This window comes from Schistocerca cancellata, chromosome 8 (genome assembly GCF_023864275.1).
Source record: "Schistocerca cancellata isolate TAMUIC-IGC-003103 chromosome 8, iqSchCanc2.1, whole genome shotgun sequence".
NCBI lineage: Eukaryota > Metazoa > Arthropoda > Insecta > Orthoptera > Acrididae > Schistocerca > Schistocerca cancellata.
Genome location: NC_064633.1, coordinates 320571846 through 320598076, shown reverse-complemented (window position 1 = coordinate 320598076; position 26231 = coordinate 320571846). Strand labels below are relative to the sequence as shown.

The 26231-nt window shown below is 44.0% G+C and overlaps 1 protein-coding gene across 3 annotated transcripts in view; it reads right to left on the bottom strand.

Annotated features, from left to right (window-relative positions):
- LOC126094912 (myogenesis-regulating glycosidase) overlaps window positions 1–26231 on the bottom strand; it is a 693284-nt gene that overhangs the window by 16882 nt on the left and 650171 nt on the right. For all 3 annotated transcript variants that reach the window (XM_049909552.1, XM_049909551.1, XM_049909554.1), the window contains 2 exons: window positions 21685–21885; window positions 3347–3658 (listed from right to left, as the gene is read on the bottom strand). In XM_049909552.1, the coding sequence (XP_049765509.1) occupies window positions 3347–3658; window positions 21685–21885 (513 nt within the window). The remainder of the gene's footprint in view (window positions 1–3346; window positions 3659–21684; window positions 21886–26231) is intronic.

The following is a 26231-nucleotide window of genomic DNA, read 5'->3' as shown; positions in this document are numbered from 1 at the left end:
TGAATAGGCTGAGTACAAATGACAGCTCCACCAATCCAGTGCCCTTTTACAAATGATTCAAATGGCTCTGAGCTCTATGGGACTTAACTTCTGAGATCATCAGTCCCCTAGAACTTAGAACTACTTAAACCTAACTAACCTAAGGACATCACACACATCCATGCCCGAGGCAGGATTCGAACCTGCGACCGTAGCGGTCGCGCGGTTCCAGACTGTAGTGCCTAGAACCGCCCTTTTACACCTTTGTTTACGTGATACTACTGTCATCTGTATATGTGCATATTGCTAATCCATGATTGTTGTCACATCAGTGTTAACACTGTGAACAGATTCAAATGGTTCAAATGGCTCTGAGTACTACGGGACTAAACATCTGTGGTCATCAGTCCTCTAGAACTTAGAACTACTTAAACCTAACTAACCTAAGGACATCACACACATCCATGCCCGAGGCAGGATTCGAACCTGCGACCGTAGCAGTCGCGCGGTTCCGGACTGAGCGCCTAGAACCGCTAGACCACCGCGGCCGGCTGAACAGATTCACGCCACACATTTACACTGATATTACACTGTGATAACAGTCTATTATTCATGGTTTTATACCTGTCAATAACTATTTTATACACTGAAGAGCTGAAGAAACTGGTACACCGGTATCGTGTAGGGCCCCTGCGAGCACAGAGAAGTGCTGCAACACGACGTCGCATGGACTGGACTAATGTTTGAAGTAATGCTGGAGGGAATTGACACCATGAATCCTGCTGGCTGTCCATAAATCCGCAAGAGTATGAGCGGGTGGAGATCTCTTCCGAACAGCACTTCGCAAATCATCCCAGATATCCTCAATAATGTTCATGCCTGGGAAGTTTGGCGGCCAGCGAAAGTGTTTAAACTCAGAAGAGCGTTCCTGAAGTCACTCTGCAGTAATTCTGTATGTGTGGGTTGTCGTATTTTCCTGCTGGAATCATCCAACTCCGTTATAATGTACAATGCACATGCTTGGATGCAAGTGATCAGACAGGATGCTTACGTACATGTCACCCGTCAGGGTCATGTTTAGACTATCGGGGGTCCTGCAGTATACACGACCCACACCATTACAGAGTCTCCACCATCCTGAACAGGCCCCTGCTGACATGCAGGGTCTGTGGGTTCATGAGGTTGTCTCCATATCCATACACGTCCATCTGCTTTATACCATTTGAAATGACGCTCGTACGACCAGGCAACATGTTTCCAGACATCGACAGTTCAATACCGGTGTTGACAGGGCCCAAGCGGGCATAAAGCTTTGTGTTGTACAGTCGTCAATGGTACATGAGTGGGCCTTCGGCTTCGAATGCCCATATCGATGATTGCTTTGTTGAATGGTTCACACGCCACACTTGTTGATGGCCCAGAATTTAAATCTGCCGCAATTTGCGGAAGGGTTGCACTTCTGTCACGTTGAACGATTCTCTTCAGTCGTCGTTAGTCCCAACCTTGCAGGATCTTTCTCCGGGCACAGCTATGTCGAAGATTTGATGTTTTCCCGAATCCTTGATATTCACGGTACACTCGTGAATTGGTCATACGGAAAAATTCCCACTTAATCGCTACCTCGGAGATGCTGTGTCCCACAGCTCGTGCGCCACGTTCAAACTCACATAAATCTTGACAACCTGCTATTGTAGCAGCAGTAACCTACCTGACAACTGCACCAGACACTTGTTGTCTTATGTAAGTGTTGCCGACCGCAGCGTCGTATTCTGTCTGTTTACATATCTATGTATTTGAATACGCATGCCTATACCAGTTTCTTTGGCGCTTCAGTGTATTTCGCCTAATACAAGGGTCACTCCAAAGGAAATGCACACTATTTTTTTTTTAAATCCATGTTTTAATCTACATGTTTGAAAGTTTTACAGTGTGTAGATACATCTTTTAGGAACAATATTTTCATTTCTCCACATAATTTCCATCCCTCTCAACTGCCTTACGCCATCTTGGAACCAGCGCCTATATACCCGCACGGTAAAATTGTGGACCAACCTGTTGGAGCCACTGTTTGGCAGCGTGCACAAGGGAGTCGTCATCTTCAAATCTTGTTCCACGAAGAGAGTCTTTCAGTTTCCCAAAGAGATGATAGCTACATGGAGCCAGGTCAGGACTGTAAGGCGGGTGTTTCAGTGTTGTCCATCTGAGTTTTGTGATCGCTTCCATGGTTTTTTGACTGACTTGTAGCCGTGCAGTGTCGTGCAACAGTAAAACATCCTGCTTTTGCCGATGTGGTCGAATACGACTAAGTCTAGCTTGAAGTTTCTTCAGTGGCGTCACATATGCATCAGATTTTATGGTGGTTCCACTTGGCATGATGTCCACAAGCAAGAGTCTTTTGGAATCAAAAAACACCGTAGCCATAACTTTTCCAGCAGAAGGTGTGGTTTTGAATTTTTTTTTATTGGGTGAATTTGCATGATGCCACTCCATTGATTGCCTCTTCGTCTCTGGTGAAAACTGATGGAGCCATGTTTCATCACGTGTCACAGTTCTTCCAAGAAATTCGTCTCCACCATTCTTGTACTGTTCCAAAAGTTCGCTGCATACCGTTTTGCTTGTTTCTTTGTGAACCACTGTCAACATCCTGGGAATCCACCTGGCACAAACCTTTTTTAACGCCGACACTTTTAGTATTCTGCAAACACTTTCTTCCCCTATCCCAACGTAGCGTGACAATTCGTTCACTGTGATGCGTCTGTCAGCAGTCATCAGTTTTTTAACTCTCTGAACATTGCCTGGAGTGTGTGCAGTACGGGGCCTGCCGCTGCGAGGACAATCCTCAATATTGCTGTGCCCGCTTTCATCACGTAACCTGCTTGCCCACCGACTAGCTTTACTGCAATCGACAGCTGCATCTCCGTACACTTTTTTAAACCTCTTGTGGATGTTTCCCACTGTCTCGTTTTCACAGCACAGGAATTCTATGACAGCACGTTGCTTGTGACGAACGTCAAGTGTAGCAGCCATTTTGAAGACATGCTGTGACGGCGCCACTCACGGGAACAGGTTGAACTAAGTTTGAAAACAAGCGGGAAGGATGTTTCTACACACAGTAATACTTTCACACATGCAGAATGAAAACTGTACTTTTACAAAAATAGTGTGCATTTCTTTTGGAGTGACCCTCATAGTTCTGTGTGAGAACCTGATAATGGTCAGATGACAGAAGCTGGTTGTATAAATAAAGTACTGTACCAGCAGGTTAAGTTGGTAACACGACTCTTTTTTTAAAAAAAGTGTTGTTTGTGGGATGGGAGAGAGGGCAGCACGACGACTCTTGAATTGGCGACTTAGTACAAGCACTGACCGTCTTGGCGCGCAGTGCGGTCAGCTCCTTGGCGACGTCGACGAGCTGCTCGTCGTAGGCGCTGGGCAGCAGGCGGTAGCGCACCACGGGCAGGAAGTGCACCAGCTGCAGCCAGCGGGCGTACAGCTCGCGGTCGGGCTCGCCGCCGTCCGCGCCCTCTGCCTGCAGGTCTCCGCCCGCCGCCCCCGGCATCACCAGCGGGTAGCCCGCCACGCCGTACGCCAGCATGGCCGGGATCACCGACTGCAGCGCCGCCCACGTGCCTGCGGCCAGCGGCAGCGACACGAACACCGGCGCCCGCGGCCGCCGCACCTGCGTCCCGTGTTTCACTTGTCACACGGCTCACTCACAGGCACCAGTTTTATCGGTCGATTGACCGATCGATTTCGTGGCAGCCTACACACGTCGTGACTGACTGAACTCAGCGAATACAGCGCCGCCCCATTCGTATCGCTGACAGCGAGTTATTTATACAGTTCTATTAAAATGCCCAAAACGAATTGCAAAATGATTTAGATCAGATATCTGCATGGTGCGAAAAGTGGCAACTGACCCTGAATAAAGAAAAGTGTGAAGTTATTCACACGAGTACTAAAAGAAATCTGCTAAATTTCGATTACGCGATAAGTCACACAAATCTGAAGGCTGTAAATTCAACTAAATACTTAGGAATTACAATTACAAATAACGTAAATTGGAATGACCACATAGATAATGTTGTGGGTAGAGCAAACCAAAGGCTGCGATTCATTGGCAGAACACTTAGAACTTGCAACAGGTCTACTAATGAGAATTCTTACACCACACTTGTCCACCCTATTCTGGAGTATTGCTGTGCAGTGTGGGATCCGCGTCAGGTGAGACTGATGGATGACATCGAAAAAGTTCAAAGAAGGGCAGCTCGTTTAGTGTTATCGCGAAATAGGAAAGGTAGTGCCACAGACATGATATGTGAATTGGTGTGGCAATCATTAAAACAAAGGCCTTTTTCAAAATGGTTCAAATGGCTCCGAGCACTATGGGACTTAACAGCTGAGGTTATCGGTCCCCTAGAACTTAGAACTACTTAAATCTAACTAACCTAAGGACATCACACACATCCATGCCCGAGACAGGATTCGAACCTGCGACCGTAGCGGTCGCGCGGTTCCAGACTGAAGCTCCTAAAATCGCTCGGCCACTGCGGCCGGCTGTGGCGTTTTTCGTTGCAGCGGGATTTTCTCATGAAATTTCAATCACCAGTTTTCTTCTCCGATTGCGAAAACATTCTGTTGGCGCCCACATACATAGGGAGAAATCATCATCACGCTAAAATAAGAGAAATCAGGGTTCGCACAGAAAATTTTAAATGCTCGATTTTCCCGTGCACCGTTCTAGAGTGGAACGGTAGAAAAAAATGGTTCAACTGGCTCTGAGCACTATGGGACTCAACTTCTGAGGTCATCAGTCCCCTAGAACTTAAAACTACTTAAACCTAACTAACCTAAGGACATCACACATATCCATGCCCGAGGCAGGATTCGAACCTGCGACCGTAGCGGTGACGCGGTTCCAGACTGTTGCGCCTAGAACCACTCGGTCACTCCGGCCGGCGGAACGGTAGAGAGACAGCTTGAAGGTGGTCCACTGAACCCTCTGACAGGCACTTTATTATGAATAGCAGAGTAATCACGTAGATGTAGATGTACTTGATGGTTGACACTTCACGCGTTAGCGCTGGTTTCCTTCCTTCAAAGCTCTCAATGCACGCCAGAACCGTCCACTGTTCCCAGACTGCCAGAACAATTGGTCATTTCATTTCCTATTCCTTGTCCGATATTCTTTCTTGATATTTCTGGATTCCCAATCACAGGTCTGCCACGTTTTATTTTGTGTTTCAGCACACATAATGACAACAGCAAAACCAGCAGACACACACACACACACAACGAAGCTAATTAAATACACACATTCCATACGCAGCACTAACCACACTACTGGCTACTTCCACACACGATGCGATTCATTGTCACATTAACGGTTACAAGCACAGCGGTTGGCTTACATTAAATAAGCTTCGCACGACATTGTGTGAACCTGAGTTTTTTAAGACTAATTCATCGATGCGACTAGGTTATCACTTCTTAACCGAATGTTGTGTCATAGCGTAATGGTTAACGGATACACCCGAAGTGTACTTCGTCAGCTCGAATATCATCACACGTAACGAATTTTTTTGTTTCTAAATCCAAACAAAGAAATTTGATCATTATTTTTATTCAATTAATTAGTTTAAATGCAATTTTTTATTTTTAATATCGCGCTGCGTCATTTTCATCGTCGTATTGACTTTTTTATTTGTACTTATTTTTTCTTCCTATCAATCTTTTTTTAATTTGGAATCTGTGTGTTGCGTATAATATGCGACCAAGTGCCAGCGAGGACTGCTCATCCTTGGTAACATGGCAGCTCGTGTAGCCAGCGTGAGGATGGTTACAGGTAACCAATGACAGCGAGCAATTACAGTTAGCTTTCAAGGTTGAAACTGAAATTTTTTCTATCTTAAATTTCCCCCTAGAGGTTAGCTTTAGTCGCTGTGAACAATGAGATCTTGATTTTAATTCTGCCACAGATTTTTGTCCGCCGTTCTGTTGGATGCACTGCACGTAACGTGGTTGTGGTTAGCTTGGTACATGAGTTTAAATTCTGGGCTGCAAAACACGTCGTCTACCGTAGCCTTTGGCCACTTAAAGTAAGCCATTTCTGCCGTGCCTCACGGCGGTCGCTTCCAACATCGCTCCGCGTCATACATTAACAACATCTGTGAAGTGATCCGCATCAAATGTGTGTGTCACCTATAACTGAGAAGTAGCGAGCAGCCGATATGGTAATACTGTAGCGGCAAGCGACAGGCGTCAACTATCAAGTAATTTTTTATCATACTTTAACAAATCCATGAGATTATTTTCAATGAGATGCTGCTTGGTTTTATACAATAACAAAAAATTGCTATTTGTCTTGGCTGTTTTAAAGGTAACAAGGCCAATAAAAGCCGAAAGAAAGCTGTGGATAAAGAAATGGCTAACGCAAAGAAAGAAATTAACTCACTGATGCTGTGTTACTTAAGGAGGTGGTTTCGTAATTCAGCAGTTGCTGAACATCGTCAGCACATTCTCAACAAACAAGAATACGGTACAGTAATGAAAGGCTGCAAGCTGGGAGGAGAGGCTGTTAGCGACATTACAGTTTCTAGCCACTGGCAGAAGCTCTGAGGAACACAAGTAAAGTGTAATTGTATCTTCATAATTATAATATAAAATGTTACCTGCAACGTGTTTTATAGTTGCCTGGGAAAAACATCCTAAAAAAGCAAAGTAATAGAAGAAAAGATATTCATGTAAAAGTTATTAATTTATGTATGTATGTAGAGTACAAGATATCCCCTTAAAGTTTAGCAAGTTCATTTCAAATTAGAGGACTACGAATGGTGGTGGTGCACATTATCTAGTAAATACAACAGATGCATTAGAAATGAAGCATTTAGCAACTGTGAGAAATGTAAAAAGAAAAGTCCTACTCTTCGCTATTCATCGCGGAAGGCTTCGATATCTGCTGGATTTTGTTAACACTTGTAACAATGACGCCAATTTATTAATTCCTGAATAAGTTCCGTCGACTATCTATATTTCCGTTTCTAGGTTTGATTTATGAGCCATAGCGGAAATGAAATTTAAGATTTAATCTATCTGTATTTCGGTTTTTAGTTTTGGTTTCCGTTAAATATCGGAACTAAAACTTAAATCTCGAAATACGAAAGGCAGACGGGATCTGCACTATTTAATCCCATGCGCAGTGGCAAAAGACGAACTTTTGTAGGGCAGTTGGGACGACAATGCTACACAGGGCACAGTTTATCGGAAGAAGAAATACGTGACAGTCGGTCGGCTGGCCAAAACGCCTACACAAGTCCGATACGATGGTCGTTCGGTCGGTGCGAGTGTAGGGCCCTTTACCGTCCCCGCAAACTAAGTTGACACTCGGCGAGGTGACTGATTTCATCCAGATTTACGGAATATGCGGAGCTTGGCCAGAAATGAAAGCGACAGAAGTGGAAGGGACTCCAGATGACCAAGTGTTTAGAAAAAATAGCATATCTAGCGTGTTTCCCGGAGGTATGAGCCTTTTATGTTAACGTAAATTGTGGGCGGCGGTTACCGCAGCTGCCTCTGAACCGTACTGAAAGGCCGACTCCTTCTGCGATAACTTTTCTTCTTTTTCTTGTTTTGAGTTTTTGCGTTAATTAAACTGCAAACAAACCGAAATTATGCTGACGGTATAGGGTGACCATAATTAGAGTTCCAGTTTCGTAACGCTGTAGAAAGAGAACCATGGCTCAGAATGACGTCAAATTTGAACAGCATATTATTGACGCAGGGGGAAACGTCATGGAGCAAAACAATGTAAAAAAACTTTGATCAATAGATGGTGCTGTAAGCGTCAGAAATGCCCACCAAGAGGCGTGTGCCACACGGCTGTTCCTCAGTTTGTTTCCGAGATCCCCAACATGATTGACTGTGTGAAGGATCGCACGATGTGGTAAGGCTCTTTTACAAGGACGGTAACTGTGCAGAAGTTCTGGACACACTTAAGGTATGACACTGCTCCAACGTCTACTAAGGGTCTGCTGAAAATGATTACAAAATTCGAAACGGTAAGTTCTTTTGAAGCGTAAAACGGGAGAGGGAGGAAAGCAGTTGATCCAAAGTCTGTCGAAGATATGACCAGAACATTGCAGGAAGAGTCGGGCGGTGGTGTGCAAACAGGCAGTGCACGGGGAATTGCTCGAACATTGGACCCGCCTGTTAGCACGGTGCATAAAATCCTACGAAAATACAAAATCACCCACGTTCAGGAGTTGTTTCCTGCCGACCTTCCTGGAACTTCTTGCTCGCATGGAAGCGGACAATGAACGGCTATGGAACATTCTATTCTGTGGACAGATGAAACACATTTCCATCTACCATCATCATCAGTGTTCTGCCAAAAGGCAGGTTTTCACATGGTAGTTCTCGAGGCTGTCCGGTCTTCTGCCATCCTCTTCAGGTGTGCATAATTTCCTCTTCCCTATATGTCGTCTATCATCTTGTATCTCCTTCTTCCTCTCAGTCTTCTCCCACAAACCAATCCTTCCAAAGCATCTGCTAGCAAGCACTCCCTTCACAATGAATGTCCCAACCAGTTCTTTTTCCCTTCTCTTACAACCTTCAGCAGACATCTTCTCTCACCAATCCTTTCCAATAGTCTTTCATTACTCATTTTTTCCATCCTGCTTATTCTCTCCAATCTCCTCCACATCCACATCTCAATTGCCTGTAACCTTTTTTCATCCTCTCGTCTCAGCGTCCATTTTTCTGCCCCATGTAGTGCGACACACCAGACAAAACATTAGCCAAGCCTTTTCCTTAGGCCTTTATCTAATTTGCCACATAAGAGTCTCCTCTTTCTGTTGAATACCTCCTTCGCTACTGCAATTTTAGTTTTCACCTCCTGGTGACATCTCAAGCCTGAAGTTATTGTGCTTCCAAGATGTTTAAATGCACTTACATGGCTAATGGTAGATTGTCCTATTTTAATATTGGACAGTCTGCGTCTTGTACTGATGACCATACTCTTTGTTTTTGCTGAGTTTATTTGCATCCCATATTCCACACAAGCTTCATTCAGATCTTTCAGCATGTTATTCACTGTCCGCTCACTTTCTGCCACTAATACCACGTCATCAGCAAATCTTATACCTTCTATTCTCTTTCCACCAATACAAATTTCTCTTTTCCCATCTAAGCCTTTCGCAATAATCTCTTCAAGGTATGCGTTAAACAACAGTGGGGAAAGGCAACATCGTTGTCTAACACCTCGTCCAATGCTGCTTCCTTCTGACATTTCATTTCCAATCATCCTTACTTTCTGGTGTAAATATGGATTCTGTATCAGTCGCCTCTCTTTCCAATCTACTCCTTTCCTCTTCAAAATATCCATCAGCTTGTTCCACTGAACTCTGTTAAAAGCCTTTTCTAAACCTATAAATACAGCAAAGCTTTCTGTACCTTTGTATATATGTCTTTCCCCTATAGTTCTTAACAGGCCAATAGCATCTCTTGTTCCTTTTCCCCTTCTAAATCCGAACTGCTCCTCTGCAATCCCTCTATCCAGCTTGCCATATAGCTTTCCATCTACAAGAACATGTCAATACGCAGAGCTGCTGAATAAGGACAACGGAAAATGTGCGCACCCCTCAACCGATACCACTTCATTTTGCAAAGATCACTGTGTGGTGCGAGTTGACGGCGTCTTTTATCGTAGGTCCGCATTTTTTCGAGATGAGCCCTCCGGGTCCTGTTATCTGAGCTGTCACTGGTAAACGCTGTGAGAGTCTTTTGCACATCAAAGTCTTCTAACCCTACAACAGCGTGCATGTGTGGGTAGATCATTTTGGTCCAAGATGGCGCTCCTCTGTGTATCGCACAGCCAGTGAAGCGGCTACTGCAGAGGCATTTCTGAAATGCTAGAAATATCAGCCGTCATTTCCCTACAGCCCGGCCATCCAGATTACCGATATTAATCCGTGTGAATTCTGGCTATGGTGTTATCTGAAAGATTTTGTGATCAGTGCTCCAGTTGCGAACGTAGCTGAAGTGAAGGCAGGCACTGTCCAACGCATTCTGAACGTGATCCCCGAGACACTCCAGTAGGTTGTGGTACAGGCTGTTTCGTGATTTCATCTTATGGCAAAAAACAGTGGACAGCATACTGAACATGTCTTGTGTCATTTTCATGACAATTAAAAACCGATGTCATTTTGTTTTTATGCAGTTCTTGGCCCCAGAACAAATACTCGTAAAAACCGATGTAATTTTACTTTTTATGCGGTTTTTTGGTCTCACTACAATTAAAAATCGATGTCATTATAGTTTTTATGCTGTTTATGCCTCAGGACAATTAAAAACCGATTTTTCCCATACGAGGTGGTACGACCTTGCCGTAGTGAATGATATCACCTAACAAACAGTGTCACAGATGTCGGCCGCCAGCTTGTGCAGTCAAGCACTTTGAACAGTTCAGATGGTGTAATATGCAACTCAAACCAAAGCTGTCATATTGCGATTCATCTTTCATTTGCAGCCACACCATTTACGTTAACAAGTTTGCAGCGCCATCTGTCGGTAAAATTTTCGTTCATTATGTTTTGATCCACGATGCTTCCCCCTGTATCAATATTATGCTGCTTAAATTTGAAGTTATTATGATCAAAGATTCTCTTCCTGCAGCGTTCTTAAAATGGAACTTTAAGTACATACACTCTGTATGGAATTTATTCATATTTTATAAAAGGCATGAAAAGAAAAGGCAAAGTAAAATTTGGTGGATAAGTAGACATTATTATTTCATAAAAGTCTGGGAAATTTAAAACAAGATGTTCTCCCCTCTCCCCCACCTCACCCTTATTCCCCTCTTGGCAGGTCCCCGGACTCGCACACGCTAAGTGGACCTTCGCGCGCCGGAGATCATCGCCATCAGTGTCTCGTGTGTGCCGTCGTGTTTAGTGTTCAGTGTTCACCGTCACACTCCATCGTTCACCAGTGCCATCGACATCTTCAGTGTTTGTGCTTCGTGTCAACAGTTTGTAGTGTGGATTGTCATCGAGTGTGAACGGCTTCATGTTTTTTTTATGTTCACGTGTCTACTGTTTTTTCCCCGCCGTTTTGTTCCAACTCATGTGTCTTCTCTGTTTTTATCATTGTACTATCTTTGGCTGAAGAGCGGCGTATTGTGCTGCTGCCAGCCTACCTGTTCTACGGGTTTTAAAATCACAATAAAGGAAAAAAAACAACAAGCTTACACAGAATTTTTTTCAAAAAGTGTTCAATTGTGTGTGAAACCCTATGGGTTGTTGTTGTTTCTTTTGGGGGGGGGGGGGGAGAGACCAGACAGTGAGGTCATCGGATTAGGGAAGGAAGGGGAAAGAAGTCGGCCGCGCCCTTTGAAAGGAACCATCCCGGCAATTGACTGGAGTGATTTAGGGAAATCACGGAAAACCTAAATCAGGATGGCCGGACGCGGGATTGAACCGTCGTCCTCCCGAATGCGAGTCCAGTGTAAACCCTGTAGGACTTAAATGCTAAGGTCATCAGTCCCTAAGCTTACACACTACTTAATCTAAATTATCCTAAGGACAAACACACACACCCATGCCCGAGGGAGGGCTCGAACCTCCGCCGGGACCAGCCGAGAAATTTTTTGACTGACTATGTAAGAAAAAACCTTATATGATTTAAATTCAAAAATATAGTATCGACGGCAATTGAGGTCAGAGCACTGTTGCAGAAGCAACTAAAAAAGCTTGCCAAATTTAAAAGAACTTACAATTTCAAAGGTTGGCGAAGTTTTACAGAAGCTCGAAATTCTGCACTAATTTCAATGCGAGATGCTTTTAATAATTTCCACAACTAAACTCTCTCTCGAAATCTGGCACAAAACGTAGAGAGATTCTGGTGGTATGCAATATACACAAGCGGCAAGACGCAGTAAATACCTTCACTGGACGATAACCATGCTGATGTTACTGATCACAGTGCCACTAAATCAAAGTTACTAAACGCAGTTTTTCGACAATCTTTCGCCAAACAATACGAAATAAATATTCCAGAATTAAGAGTCAAGATCAGCTTCCTACATGAGAAACTTAGAAGTAGATATCGTCCGTGTAGCGAGGCAGCATAAATCACTTAATAAAGCCAAGTCCTCCAGTCTATATTGTACTCGTACTTCGTCGTATTTGTGAAGGAATTTCGGAAAACCGTGTTTAATTAACTCCGCTTAAGTGGCACTGTCATTGGCAACTTTACCACCGCTATTATGTATTGAAGGTATTGCTTGCGTCTTGCCGCTGGCGTACTTCACATAGCATCAGAATTTCTTTGGACTTCCTGCCAGATTTCGAGACAGAGGTGTGTTTTTGCTCCACGGCACAACCTTAATTCGTACTATACAGGACACATGCTGCATCTCTGAGCCATCGAGCCGGCCGGAGTGGCCGAGCGGTTCTAGGCGCTACAGTCTGGAACCGAGCGACCGCTACGGTCGCAGGTTCGAATCCTGCCTCGGGCATGGATGCGTGTGATGTCCTTAGGTTAGTTAGGTTTAAGTAGTTCTAAGTTCTAGTGGACTGATGACCTCAGCCGTTAAGTCCCATAGTGCTCAGAGCCATTCTGAGCCATCGAATTTTGCCTCATCCCTTGTACTCTCTCTACACTGCACCCGTGACTGCTTCCGCTTTCCTCGGATGAAGAAACCATCGAGTGACAAGCGACTTTGGAGGTGAACCGTTTAGCGTACAGCCAAAATGGCGCTTGTAAGCGAATTGTAGTCATCACTGCTCGCCTAATAATTGAGTGAATTGTGCTTGAGATTTCATTGTGCGAGCCACGAGTATTACTGGATGTGTGCCCTACAAACCGCCGGCTGTTTCACGTTGCCAGGAACACTTAAAGCGTTCACCATAGAGGTTGTATATTGTATATCTGAGTTCATTGGTAAACTATTAGTAAATTATTGTGAAAAGCGTACTTTCTGCATTCGTGTGTCTTGTCGTCGAGGTAACAACCAGCCCCGCCGTGATGCTTGCTGAATCAACAAGTGTGGACTTGACCTAATTCAGTGAACACTGTAATTGAGAGAGTGAGGTCTATAAACCATGTGCAGGTAAAATTTATGAGTGGAAATACTGTCGTTCGTACCTCGTGTCGCGAGATCAATATTCAGTAGCGTCGCGAAACAATTACCGTATATTTTGGCAGATAAGACGATAGTTGTAGCATAAAAAAAAGGCACCCAAAATCGGGGTCGTCTTATACGACAGATGTAAAACATAGTTTGAAATTTGTACAAATTAAAACCTTTATAAAATAAAATAAAGCACACATCTATACATTTGAAACGCTGCAAAATCCTCACAATCATCATCTAAGGAAAGCAGCTCTTCAAGTACATTCTCACTTTCGTTGTTGACAGGGTGGTCACATGCACGTTGTGAATCGATTTCTGCTTCGTCATCAGTATCCCATAACAAACCGTCCTCAGTACCGTTCATAGCATTGGAAATCCCACAGCTCTCACTTTTGTTGTTGACAGGGTCGTCATATGCACGTTGTGAATCGATTTCTGCTTCGTCATCAGTATCCCATAATAAACCGTCCTCAGTACCGTTCATAGCATTGGCAATCCCACACTTCTTGATGGATTTGATCAGTGTTTCCACTCCACTTTTTCCACTGAGTTGATCACGAAATCACATATAATGTCAAGCGGTGCAGCGCGCATAGCTCCATCTTTCGCATACGACTTTTCGCCACTCATCATCCTATTATTCCATTGTTCGCGCATGTGGTCTTTGAATGCTTTTATTCAGAGAGACGTCTAAAAGATGTAGCATCAAAGATAAACCACCGGGTATAACAGCAATCTTAGTATTTCTTCGTGTGATGTGATTATCGGTATTGTCAGTTATGTGACTGCGAAACATATCCCATACCAGGAAACGTGGTTGATTTCGTAGAGCACCTTGTCACCTCTGCCACACATTATCCAGCCACAATTTTACACTATTACCGTCCATCCTCCCGCATTCGAGAAAATTTACAGAAATGCTTGGTGAAAATTTTATTCTAGGAAACGTTAACCGCTTTCAAATGACCATAAGTTTTAATTTTTTTCCATCTGCCATGCATGTTAATACTGCTGCAAACCTGGTCTTTTCGTGGCCTATATTTCTGACCTGAACAGTTATTACGCCTTTCGTTTCCACAGTTATTTTGTTTATCACATCGGAGTTCATCAGTGTTTCATCCGTATTTCCAATATGAGATAGTGGAAAGTTGTATTTTTTCCTCATATGAATAAGAAATGTATAAAAACCCGTAACTTTATGGTCAAGATCTTTCGGTAATTTCTGAGCAAATTTTCTTTTCTGGCACATTACCAGATTTTTTCTGTTCATGAAACGACTGCACCTACCTACTGTTGGTTTAAATTCTTTGCCGTGCTCTCGACTGGCTCGTGCCCACTTCAATGTATAATCCCTAGTCATATCACTTGTAACAACATACACGATGTGATCAAAAGTATCCGGACACCTGGCTGTAAATGACTTAAAAGTTCGTGGCACCCTCCATTAGTAATGCAAGTATTCAATATGGTGTTAGCCTACCCTTACCCTTAATGAAAGCATCCACTCTCGCAGGCGTACGTTCAGCCAGTTGCTGGAAGGTTTCTTGGGGAATGACAGCCCATTCTTCACGGAGCGCTGCACTGAGGAGATGCATCGATGTCGGTCGGTGAGGCCTGGCACGAAGTCGGCGTTCCAAAATATCCCAAAGGTGTTCTATAGGATTCAGGTCAGGATTCTGTACAGGCCAGTCCATTACAGGCATGTTATTGTCGTGTAACAACTCCTCCACAGGCCGTGCATTATGAACAGTTGCTCGATCGTTTTGAAAGGTGCAATCGCCATCCCCGAATCGCTCTTCAACCAGTGGGAAGCAAAATGGTGCTTGAAACATCAGTGTGTTGTGATAGTGCCACGCAAAACTACAATGGGTGCAAGCCCCCTCCATGAAAAACACATCACACCACAACACCACCGCCTCCGAATTTTGCCCGCATCTCGTGGTCGTGCGGTAGCGTTCTCGCTTCCCACGCCCGAGTTCCCGGGTTCGATTCCCGGCGGGTCAGGGATTTTCTCTGCCTCGTGATGGCTGGGTGTTGTGTGCTGTCCTTAGGTTAGTTAGGTTTAAGTAGTTCTAAGTTCTAGGGGACTGATGACCATAGATGTTAAGTCCCATAGTGCTCAGAGCCATTTGAACCTTTTTGAACCTCCGAATTTTACTGTTGGCACTACACTAGCAGATGACGATCACCGGGCATTCGCTATACCCCCCCATCCTGCCATCGGATAGCCACATAGCGTACCGCGATTCGTCACCCCACACAATGTTTTTCCACTGCTGATTCGTCCAATGTTTACGCTACTTTCACCAAGCGAGGCGTCGTTTGGCATTTACTGGGGTGATGTGTGCTTATGGGCAGCCGCTCGACCATGAAATCCAAAGTTTTCTCACCTCCCACCTAACTGCCATAGTACTTGCAGTGGATCCAGATGCGGTTTGGAATTCCTGTTTGATGGTGTGGGTAGATGTCTGCCTAATACACATTGCGACTCTCTTCAAATGTCGGCGGTCTTTGTCAGTCAACAGATGAGGTGGGCATGTACGCTTTTGTGCTGCACGTGTCCCTTCACGTTTCCACTTCACTATCACATCGGAAACAGTGGGTCTAGGGATGTTTAGGAGCGCGGAAATCTCGCGTACAGACATATGACACAAGTTACATCCAACCATCTGACCACGTTCGAAGTCCGTGAGTTCCGCGGGGCGCCCCAATCTGCTCTCTCATGATGACTAATGACTCCTGAGACCGCTGATGTGGAGTACCTGGCAGTAGGTGGCAGCACAATACACCTAATATGAATAACGTATGTTTTTGGGAGAGTCGAGATACTTTTTATCACATAGCGTAACAATTCTACCCCTGTTATTATACTCATTCTGCAACGCTTTTTTCTAAGTCTGGCCAGCGAGTAAGAACACTTCTTCATTGCATTATTTTATTTTAATAGCGTCTACATTCTTTCACCAATCTTTTACCATCTTCTCTGTTATATCGAAAGCCCTTGCTGCAGCACATATGTTCCATTCTTTACTCTGATTTATGACCTTTAACTTGAATCTTGCTTCGTAATGCCTTCTTTTTTTTTTTGGTTCCATCATTAGGCACGCATTTCACAAATTTGATGCCGATTTCACTTAAAGTACAAACTGTTTGAACACAGAACACAAAAATCAACAATACTTGTTAGCTGTACATATGAGTTCGTTATTCGGCACGTGTTTATACAGCCAAAACCTAAAATGCTGCTGAAGGAGTTTCTTGGTTTATGACGTGTGCAATCGTACCAACTGTTTAGTAGTACTGATCGGGTATGTCCCCAAAACTGAATAATCAATACGACGCTTTTATTAATATACTCATGGTCATTACCCGAATCAGTGCGCATATTATTACCCAGATGATCAATGTTCTAAACTGAATTTACAGCCCGTTGGCCGTTGATAGTTTGGGGGGCATCTTATAGAGTGGGGATATGGTAAAACTAAATGTCTCTGACGAAGATTTATATCTTATCCGCCGAAATATACGGTGCGTAGAAACTCGCGAAGGTGATTTGTGGCAGTGTCAGGGTGAAGTAATGTTAATTACAAGAAATTGTGCCTACTATCAGAAACATAGCTAATTCTCTGAAAAGTGGTTTTTGAGTGATTGAGGTACTAGTAGACGAACAGTGTGACTAGACATCGGGGCAGTAGGTTTCAATGGACTGCAAAGACAAGATGCACCTGAAAACTTCGGTGAATGGTCTCCGAAAATAAAGGAAACAACAGTTACAAACAAAATACCGTTATTGGCCTTCAAAGTAGTGACCATTAGCTACAACACACTTCTGACATCGGTTGTAAAGCTGTTGCAAACTGTCAGCAAAACCCTTCATGTGGAATAGCTTCAAGCACAACTGGCACGTTTTGTTGGACATCCGCATCATTACAGGTATGAGACCTAATGCTACAACAATGATCCGGAGACCAAGCGATAGTCAATGGTGTGATGTTCATCAACTTCCTCGCCTCCTGAAAAAAGTTGGCTGACAAAATCCGACATTAAGACGATGCTGATCACCTTGATCCATCATGAATTTCCCCCATAGGGAGGCAGAGAAGACGATGAACACCATCCGACTGACCGTCACTTGGTCTGCGGATCATACTGATAGGGCCACGTCTCGTGATTTTTCATCAAATTTACAACCAATGTCAGAAGTATGTTGTAGCTAATGATGATTACTTTGAAGGTCAGTAAATACATTTTGTTTGTAACTGCTGCTTTATTAACTTTCTGAGACCATTCACCAAACTTTTCACGCATGTTGTAGACCTTAGTGGCCGAAGTACTAATTAAAACTTACGTCTGTTGCATGACTTAAACAGTGTACGAACAGTGCGACCCACATTAACGTGTTTTACTGGTAGAATATACAGGGTGTTTCAAAAATGGCCGGTATATTTGAAACGGCAATAAAAACTAAACGAGCAGCGATAGAAATACACCGTTTGTTGCAATATGCTTGGGACGACAGTACATTTTCAGGCGGACAAACTTTCGAAATTACAGTAGTTACAATTTTCAACAACAGATGGCGCTGCAAGTGATGTGAAAGATATAGAAGACAACGCAGTCTGTGGGTGCGCCATTCTGTACGTCGTCTTTCTGCTGTAAGCGTGTGCTGTTCACAACGTGCAAGTGTGCTGTAAACAACATGGTTTATTCCTTAGAACAGAGGATTTTTCTGGTGTTGGAATTCCACCGCCTAGAACACAGTGTTGTTGCAACAAGACGAAGTTTTCAATGGAGGTTTAATGTAACCAAAGGACGAAAAGCGATATAATAAAGGATCTGTTTGAAAAATTTCAACGGACTGGGAACGTGACGGATGAACCTGCTGGAAAGGTAGGGCGACCGAGTACGGCAACCACAGAGGGCAACGCGCAGCTAGTGCAGCAGGTGATCCAACAGTGGCCTCGGGTTTCCGTTCGCCGTGTTGCAGCTGCGGTCCAAATGACGCCAAAGTCCACGTATCGTCTCATGCGCCAGAGTTTACACCTCTATCCATACAAAATTCAAACGCGGCAACCCCTCAGCGCCACTACCATTGCTGCACGAGAGACATTTGCTAACGATATAGTGCACAGGATTGATGACGGCGATATGCGTGTGGGCAGCATTTGGTTTACTGACGAAGCTTATTTTTACCTGGACGGCTTCGTCAATAAACAGAACTGGCGCATATGGGGAACCGAAAAGCCCCATGTTGCAGTCCCATCGTCCCTGCATCCTCTAAAAGTACTGGTCTGGGCCACCATTTCTTCCAAAGGAATCATTGGCCCATTTTTCAGATCCGAAACGATTACTGCATCACGCTATCTGGACATTCTTCGTGAATTTGTGGCGGTACAAACTGCCTTAGACGACACTGCGAACACCTCGTGGTTTATGCAAGATGGTGCCCGGCCACATCGCACGGCCGACGTCTTTAATTTCCTGAATGAATATTTCGATGATCGTGTGATTGCTTTGGGCTATCCGAAACATACAGGAGGCGGCGTGGATTGGCCTCCCTATTCGCCAGACATGAACCCCTGTGACTTCTTTCTGTGGGGACACTTGAAAGACCAGGTGTACCGCCAGAATCCAGAAACAATTGAACAGCTGAAGCAGTACATCTCATCTGCATGTGAAGCCATTCCGCCAGACACGTTGTCAAAGGTTTCGGGTAATTTCATTCAGAGACTACGCCATATTATTGCTACGCATGGTGGATATGTGGAAAATATCGTACTATAGTGTTTCCCAGACCGCAGCGCCATCTGTTGTTGAAAATTGTAACTACTGTAATTTCGAAAGTTTGTCTGCCTGAAAATGAACTGTTGTCCCAAGCATATTGCAACAAACGGTGTATTTCTATCGCTGCTCGTTTAGTTTTTATTGCCGTTTCAAATATACCGGTCATTTTTGAAACACCCTGTATGTAATCTTTATCAGATACTTGTGGTTCTCATTATGTGTGTGCTCCCCCAACATACAACCAATTAAATAAACAGTTACACGATTAAGTTTTAGTCGGTGGTGCAGCATCGAGAAGACAAGTGCCGACGATAAACAGGTACGTGTGGTCTATACAAGCAGTCAATTAATATTCGTATTTATGTGCTTGTGTTGAGTAATGTATCATTAGCTGCATTTGAGAGAGAATGAAAGTTCCGCCCTCCTTCCCACCCCCTCCCCTGTGCCGCTTTCAAGGTTATACAACTAATATTTCCTCCGCGTCATTCGACATTCGAGGTTGGGAAAAATGTGTTGCATTGAAGGGCGAATACATAGAGAAGTACTGACACCATCACCAAGTTTCATGATAGCAGCTTGGTATCTTTCGAGGTAACAGGCCACGTGTCGCAGAACCTTGAGATATCTCAGACAAACGCACTACTCACAAGGGAATCTCCTCATCGCATACCCAATGGATAGCCGTCAAAAACTGAATACAGACGAAGCATAAAAACTGGAAAGTGGTGTACTGATGCACGAAAAAAGAAGAAGAATACAAACAGTGAACTTTCCAAGCTCAAGACATGCAACATCAAGCGAAATGGCAGAGCCAAGACGTCGTGGTTAGGTGGTCACCGTGTTGGTATGCAAAACAGGAGATCAGTGTTCAAATCTCCCTCGTAGCAAAATACCTTCTTTTTCACAAAATTATTAAGTGTCCGTCCTGTCATTGGACACGGCCACAAATGTGGATACAGCGAACAGACACGTCAATGACCAGACGGACAGTTCAAAATTTTGTGAAAAAAAAAGGCACGAGGGAGATTTAAACATGGATCTCCGCTTTTTCAGTCCGACACCGTGAGCACATCACCACGGCGCCTTGGATCTACCAGTTCGCTTCATGTTGCGTGTCTCATGCTTGGACCATTCACTGTTTCTATTTTGTCTGTTTTTTCACAGTTCAGTATACTTTCTTCCTGTTTTCGTGCTTGATCTGTGTTCACTTTTTGACGGGCTATCCACTAGGCCATCGTACCATTAAAACTGAGGTGCTTGCGATGGGAGTTTCCCTCGTCAGTCCTGCAAAAAATTAAAATATCCTACTGGCCATTAAAATTGCTACATCAAGAAGAAATGCAGATGATAAACGGGTATTCCTTGGACAAATATATTATACTAGAACTGACATGTGATTACATTTTCACAGAATTTGGGTGCATAGATCCTGAGAAATCAGTACCCAGAACAACCACCTCTGCCCGTAATATCGGCCTTGATACGCCTGGGCATTGAGTCAAACAGAGCTTGGATGGCGTGTACAGGTGCAGCTGCCCATGCAGCTTCAACACGATACCACAGTTCATCAAGAGTAGTGACTGGCGTATTGTGACAAGACAGTTGCACGCCCACCATTGACCAGAAGTTTTAAATTGGTGAGAGATCTGGAGAATGTGCTGGCCACGGCAGCAGTCGAACATTTTCTGTATCCAGAAAGGCCCGTACAGGACCTGCAACATGCGGTCGTGTACCATCCTGCTGAAATGTAGGGTTTCGCAGGGATCGAATGAAGGGTAGACCTACTGGTCGTAACACATCTGAAATGTAACGTCCACTGTTCAAAGTGCAGTCATTGCGAACAAGAGGTGTCCGAGACGTGTAACCAATGGCACCCCATACTATCACGCCGGGTGATACGCCAGTATGGCGATGACGAATACACGCATCCAACGTGCGGTCACCGCGCTGTCGCCAAACACGGATGCGACCATCACGATGCTGTAAACAGAACCTAGATTCATCCGAAAAAATGAAGTTATGTCATTCGTGCACGCAGGTTCGTCGTTGAGTACACCATCGCAGGCGCTCCTGTCTGTGATGAAGCGTCAAGGGTAGCCGCAGCAATGGTCTCCGAGCTGATAGTTCATGCTGCTGCAAACTTCGTCGAACTGTTCATGCAGATGGTTGTTGTCTTGCAAACGTCCCCATGTGTTGACTCAGGGATCGAGACGTGGCTGCACGATCCGTTACAGCCATGCGGATAAGATGCCTGTCATCTCGACTGCTAGTGATACGGGGCCGTTGGGATCCAGCGCGGCGTTCCGTATTACCCTCCGGAACCCACCGATTCCATATTCTGCTAACAGTCATTGGATCTCGACCAACGCGAGCAGCAATGTCGCGATACGATAAACTGCAATAGCGATAGGCTACAATCCGAACTTTATCAAAGTCGGAAACGTGATGGTACGCAATTCTCCTCCTTACACGAGGCATCACAACAACGTTTCGCCAGGCAACGCCGGTCAACTGCTGTTTGTGTATGAGAAATCGGTTGGAAACTTTCCTCATGTCAGCACGTTGTAGGTGTCGCCACCGGCGCCAACCTTGTGTGAATGCTCTGAAAAGCTAATCATTTTCATATCACAGCATCTTCTTCCTGTCGGTTAAATTACGCGTCTGTAGCACGTCATCTTCGTGGGGTACAAACTTGAATGGCCAGTAGTGTATTAGTAAAGACAGTAGAAGTGAAGGCGCAGGCATGCTCGCCAGTAGCGGCCTGAGACGACCGCAGGGCTCTGAGAACTTACGGCGCCGGTGACGCCGACGACGGGACAGCCGGCGCGCAGCACGCTCTCGGTGAAGACGGTCTTGTACTCGTCGGGCGAGTAGAGCGGCCGCGAGTACTGGTAGAACTGCGGCTGGTCCGTGGCGGTGCCCACCTCCAGGTAGAAAGCCGTCACGTGGTAGCGCTCCTGCACGCCCCGCAGCCGCTGCTGCAGCCACGCCACCTGCACACGAGTTCGGACGGACTACTATCAAACGAGCTGATTAATAAAAAAAAAAAAAAGAAAAATTGGCCAGGTCCGCTTAAGACTCACGCTCTGCGGGTTACGAACAAACTTAATTATGTATACAGGGTGGTCCATTGATGATGACCGGGCCGAATGTCTCACGAAATAAGCATCAAACGAAAAAACTACAAACAACGAAACTTGTCTGGCTTGAAGCGGGAAACCAGATGGCGCTATGGTTGGCCCGCTAGATGGCACTGCTATAGGTCAAATAGATATCAACTGCGTTTTTTAATATAGGAACCCCCGTTTTTATTACATATTCGTGTAGTACGTAAAGAAATATGAATGCTTTAGTTGGATCACTTTTTTCGCTTTGTGATAGATGGCGCTGTAATAGTCACAAAAATATGGCTCACAATTTTAGACGAACACTTGGTAGCAGGTAAGTTTTTTAAATTAAAATACAGAACGTAGGTACGTTTGAACATTTTATTTCGGTTGTTCCAATGTGATACATGTACCTTTGTGAACGTATCATTTCTGAGAACGCATGCTGTTACAGCGTGATTACCTGTAAATAACACATTAATGCAATAAAAGCTCAAAATGATGTCTGTCAACCTCAATGCATTTGGCAATACGTCTAACGACATTCCTCTCAACTGCGAGTAGTTCGCCTTCCGTAATGTTCGCACATGCATTGACAATGCGCTGACGCATGTTGTCAGGCGTTGTCGGTGGCTCACGATAGCAAATATCCTTCTACTTTCCCCACAGAAAGAAATCCGGGGACGTCAGATCCGGTGAACGTGGGGGCCATGGTGTGGTGCTTCGACGACCAATCCACCTGTCATGAAATATGCTATTCAATATCGCTTCAACCGCACGCGAGCTATCTGCCGGACATCCATCATGTTGGAAGTACAACGGCATTCTGTCATGCAGTGAAACATCTTGTACTAACATCGGTAGGACATTACGTAGGAAATCAGCATACATTGCACCATTTAAATTGCCATCGATAAAATGGGGGCCAATTATCCTTCCTCCCATAATGCCGCACCATACATTAACCCACCAAGGTCGCTGATGTTCCACTTGTCGCAGCCATCGTGGAAACCGTTGCCCAATAGTGCATATTATGCCGGTTTACTTTACCGCTGTTGGTGAATGACGCTTCATCGCTAAATAGAACGCGTGCAAAAAATCTGTCATCGTCCCGTAATTTCAATTGTGCCCAGTGGCAGAACTGTACACGACGTTCAAAGTCGTCGCCATGCAATTCCCGGTGCATAGAAATATGGTACGGGTGCAAACGATGTTGATGTAGCTTTCTCAATGCCGACGTTTTTGAGATTCCGATTCTCGTGCAGTTTGTCTTCTAATGATGTGCGGATTAGCCGCGACAGTAGCTAAAACACCTTGGGCCTCATCATTTGTTGCAGGTCGTGATTGACGTTTCTCATGTGGCTGAACACTTTCTGTTTCCTTAAATAACTTAACTATCCGGCGAACGGTCCGGACACTTGGATGATGTCGTCCAGGATACCGAGCACCATACACAGCACACGCCCGTTGGGCATTTTGATCACAAGAGCCATACGTCAACACGATATCGACCTTTTCCGCAATTCGTAAACGATCCATTTTAACACGGGTTATGTATCAGGAAGCAAACACCGTCTGCACTGGCGGAATGTTACGTGATACCATGTACTTACACGTTTGTGACTATCACAGCGCCATCTATCACAAAGCGAAAAAAGTGGTCCAACTAAACCATTCATATTTCTTACGTACTACACGAATATGTAATAAAAAATAGGGGTTCCTATTTAAAAACCGCCGTTGATATCCGTTTGACCTATGACAGCGCCATCTAGCGGGCCAACCATAGCGCCCTCTGGTTTCCCCCTTCAAGCTAGACGAGTTTCGTTCTTTGTAGATTTTTCGTTTGACGCATATTTCGTGAGATATTTGGCCCGATCACTATCAATGGACCACTCTGTATAGGCAGTTTATCCATTCCGAGAATCGAGAATCTCAATGATTTTAGCCTGTTATCAACGTTCATACTGCGAAGATATCAGTCCTAGGAATTCCAAGCCTTCCATGATTAAAATTTTAAATCTGATGTTGGATAACAAAAAAAAAATTTTTTTTTCGTGTGAAGTAATTACAGGTTAACAATTATGTGACTTTTTTCTTTTACTTCTACCATAAAACCTCGTTTCTTGCCATATTTCGTAGATTATAGATCAACCAGAAGTACCTTATGAATTTCAATGAGTGAGTTTGCGAGTATCAAAATATTTTGACATAAAAGTTTGTATCTTTTGATTGTATGGACTTAGAAGCTTAACTTTTTTCCACCGTCAAGGGACCATATGCCTCAGCATGCGACATAATTATCAACTTGATCCGTCTACCCGTTGCTGAGAAAATGGGGTCTTAACAGACGGACAGCCATACAGTCTGACAACAACAAAAAATTATTTTTCGTGTGATTCTATCATAAATGATCCCTTGTAGACTTTTTTCCTCTACTTGTACTGTGACACCTTGCTTCCTGCCAAATTTCATGGTTCTAGTTCGAAGGGAAGTACCCTACAGGCTCTGGTGAGTGAGTTTCGAGTAATTTGACATAAACGGCCGTATCTTTTGGTTGCGCTGACTGAGAATCTTACACTACTTACACCGACAAAGGACTACAGACCTTAGTATGCGACATACATTTCAACTTTATACGTCTACCCATTCATGAGAAAAAGGGTTTTTAGCAGTCAGACAGACAGGTGGACAAGTGATCCTGTAATGGTCCCGTACTTCAAACCGTAAAAATGGGGTCCTGGAGAGAAATTCTGATTTATAAAAGACACAATTACCTGAACGTGTTTCAGCACTTTCTGAGCTTTCAGATCGATGAGGTGTATGGAGAAAACATTTTGAACGATGGTAAGGAAATGCGTGACAGCTTTTAACGATGGCCATACGAATGTGCATCACAAGGAACGAGGTGGGTGACTTTAAGTCGTTACTGACGATTTGGTGCCGGACGTTGATGAAAAAGTGGTAGATAACAGACGTTTTACGATTTAGATGTTGCGTGATGAGCTTCCTCAATCGTCAAGAAGTGCGCTTTGTGTAGTTGTTGCCTAATCGAGTGGCAGATTGCTATGAGGACGGTATTCAAAATCTGGTTTAACGATATGATAAGTGTCGAAATGTTGGCTGGAATTATGTAGGAAAGTGGATTTAGGTATATGTTTTCGCGTGAAAATAAAATAGCTAAGAAAAGTCTACTTGTTTTTCATTTATTTCAGAACAGCAGTTACATAAAAATACGGACGTATTTCACCTGTATCTCTAACGAATTTCGCTGCTCAGTGTTTATGTCATATATTCTGAACTACGTGTGGTACAGTGATATAATTTTGAAGATACACACTGTAGCAAATGTGGACACTGAATACAATATTTTTCGGAATACAGTTAGTAGTAAAGAAGTAATACATAAAAATGTCTTGTCTGATGTGTCACTTTTACTGCATGAACAGCGGAAATGTACTAAGCGATGAACTTTCTCTTCACCAGATTGTGTGTTTTCAAGCATATTGTGTGTTTTCAGGGAGCGGGGGGTGGTGTAGGAGGAATTGTAAGCGAGAGAAAGTCTCGTAAACTTTTGAAATTATGTGTAAAGTTTGTTTGCAAGTCACTAATATGGCTATTTGTGCGTCGTGATCTAGACTTATTTTTAACCCCCACCCTACCCCTTTAAGACAATGATGGTTCTTACCCCTCAGTGGTTCTTCACAGACGGTAAGTCATGTGCATACCTAGTTTGGTTGAAATCGATCTAGTAGTTTAAGAGGACATGTGGAACACATATATACATACATACTTTTTTACTGTATAATATGTATGACTATATTAAAAAAATAGATAGTCTAAGTGCATCTGAATCATGTAGAAAACTGAGATAGTTCGGTCAAGAACTTTTAGAGATTTTGCTAACTACCTTCCCCTTTAAATGTTACGTATACTGTATATTGATATGCTATGTACACTCTAAGACAAAAAAGCAACCCACCATGAAGGAATTATGCGAATGGGAAGGAAATCGTGGATGTGATGTACATGTGCAGACAAACAAATGATTAGAGTTTCAGAAAAATTCGATGATTTGTTCGAGAGAAAGGCCTTCACAAATTGAGCAAGTCAACACGGTGCATCCTTTTCAGTAAGGATGCTGCGGATGACAACCAAAGGAGTCTTACTATGAAATGAAATGGCACCCCAGACCATCTCGCCTGGTTGTTGGGCCGTGTGATGGGCGATAT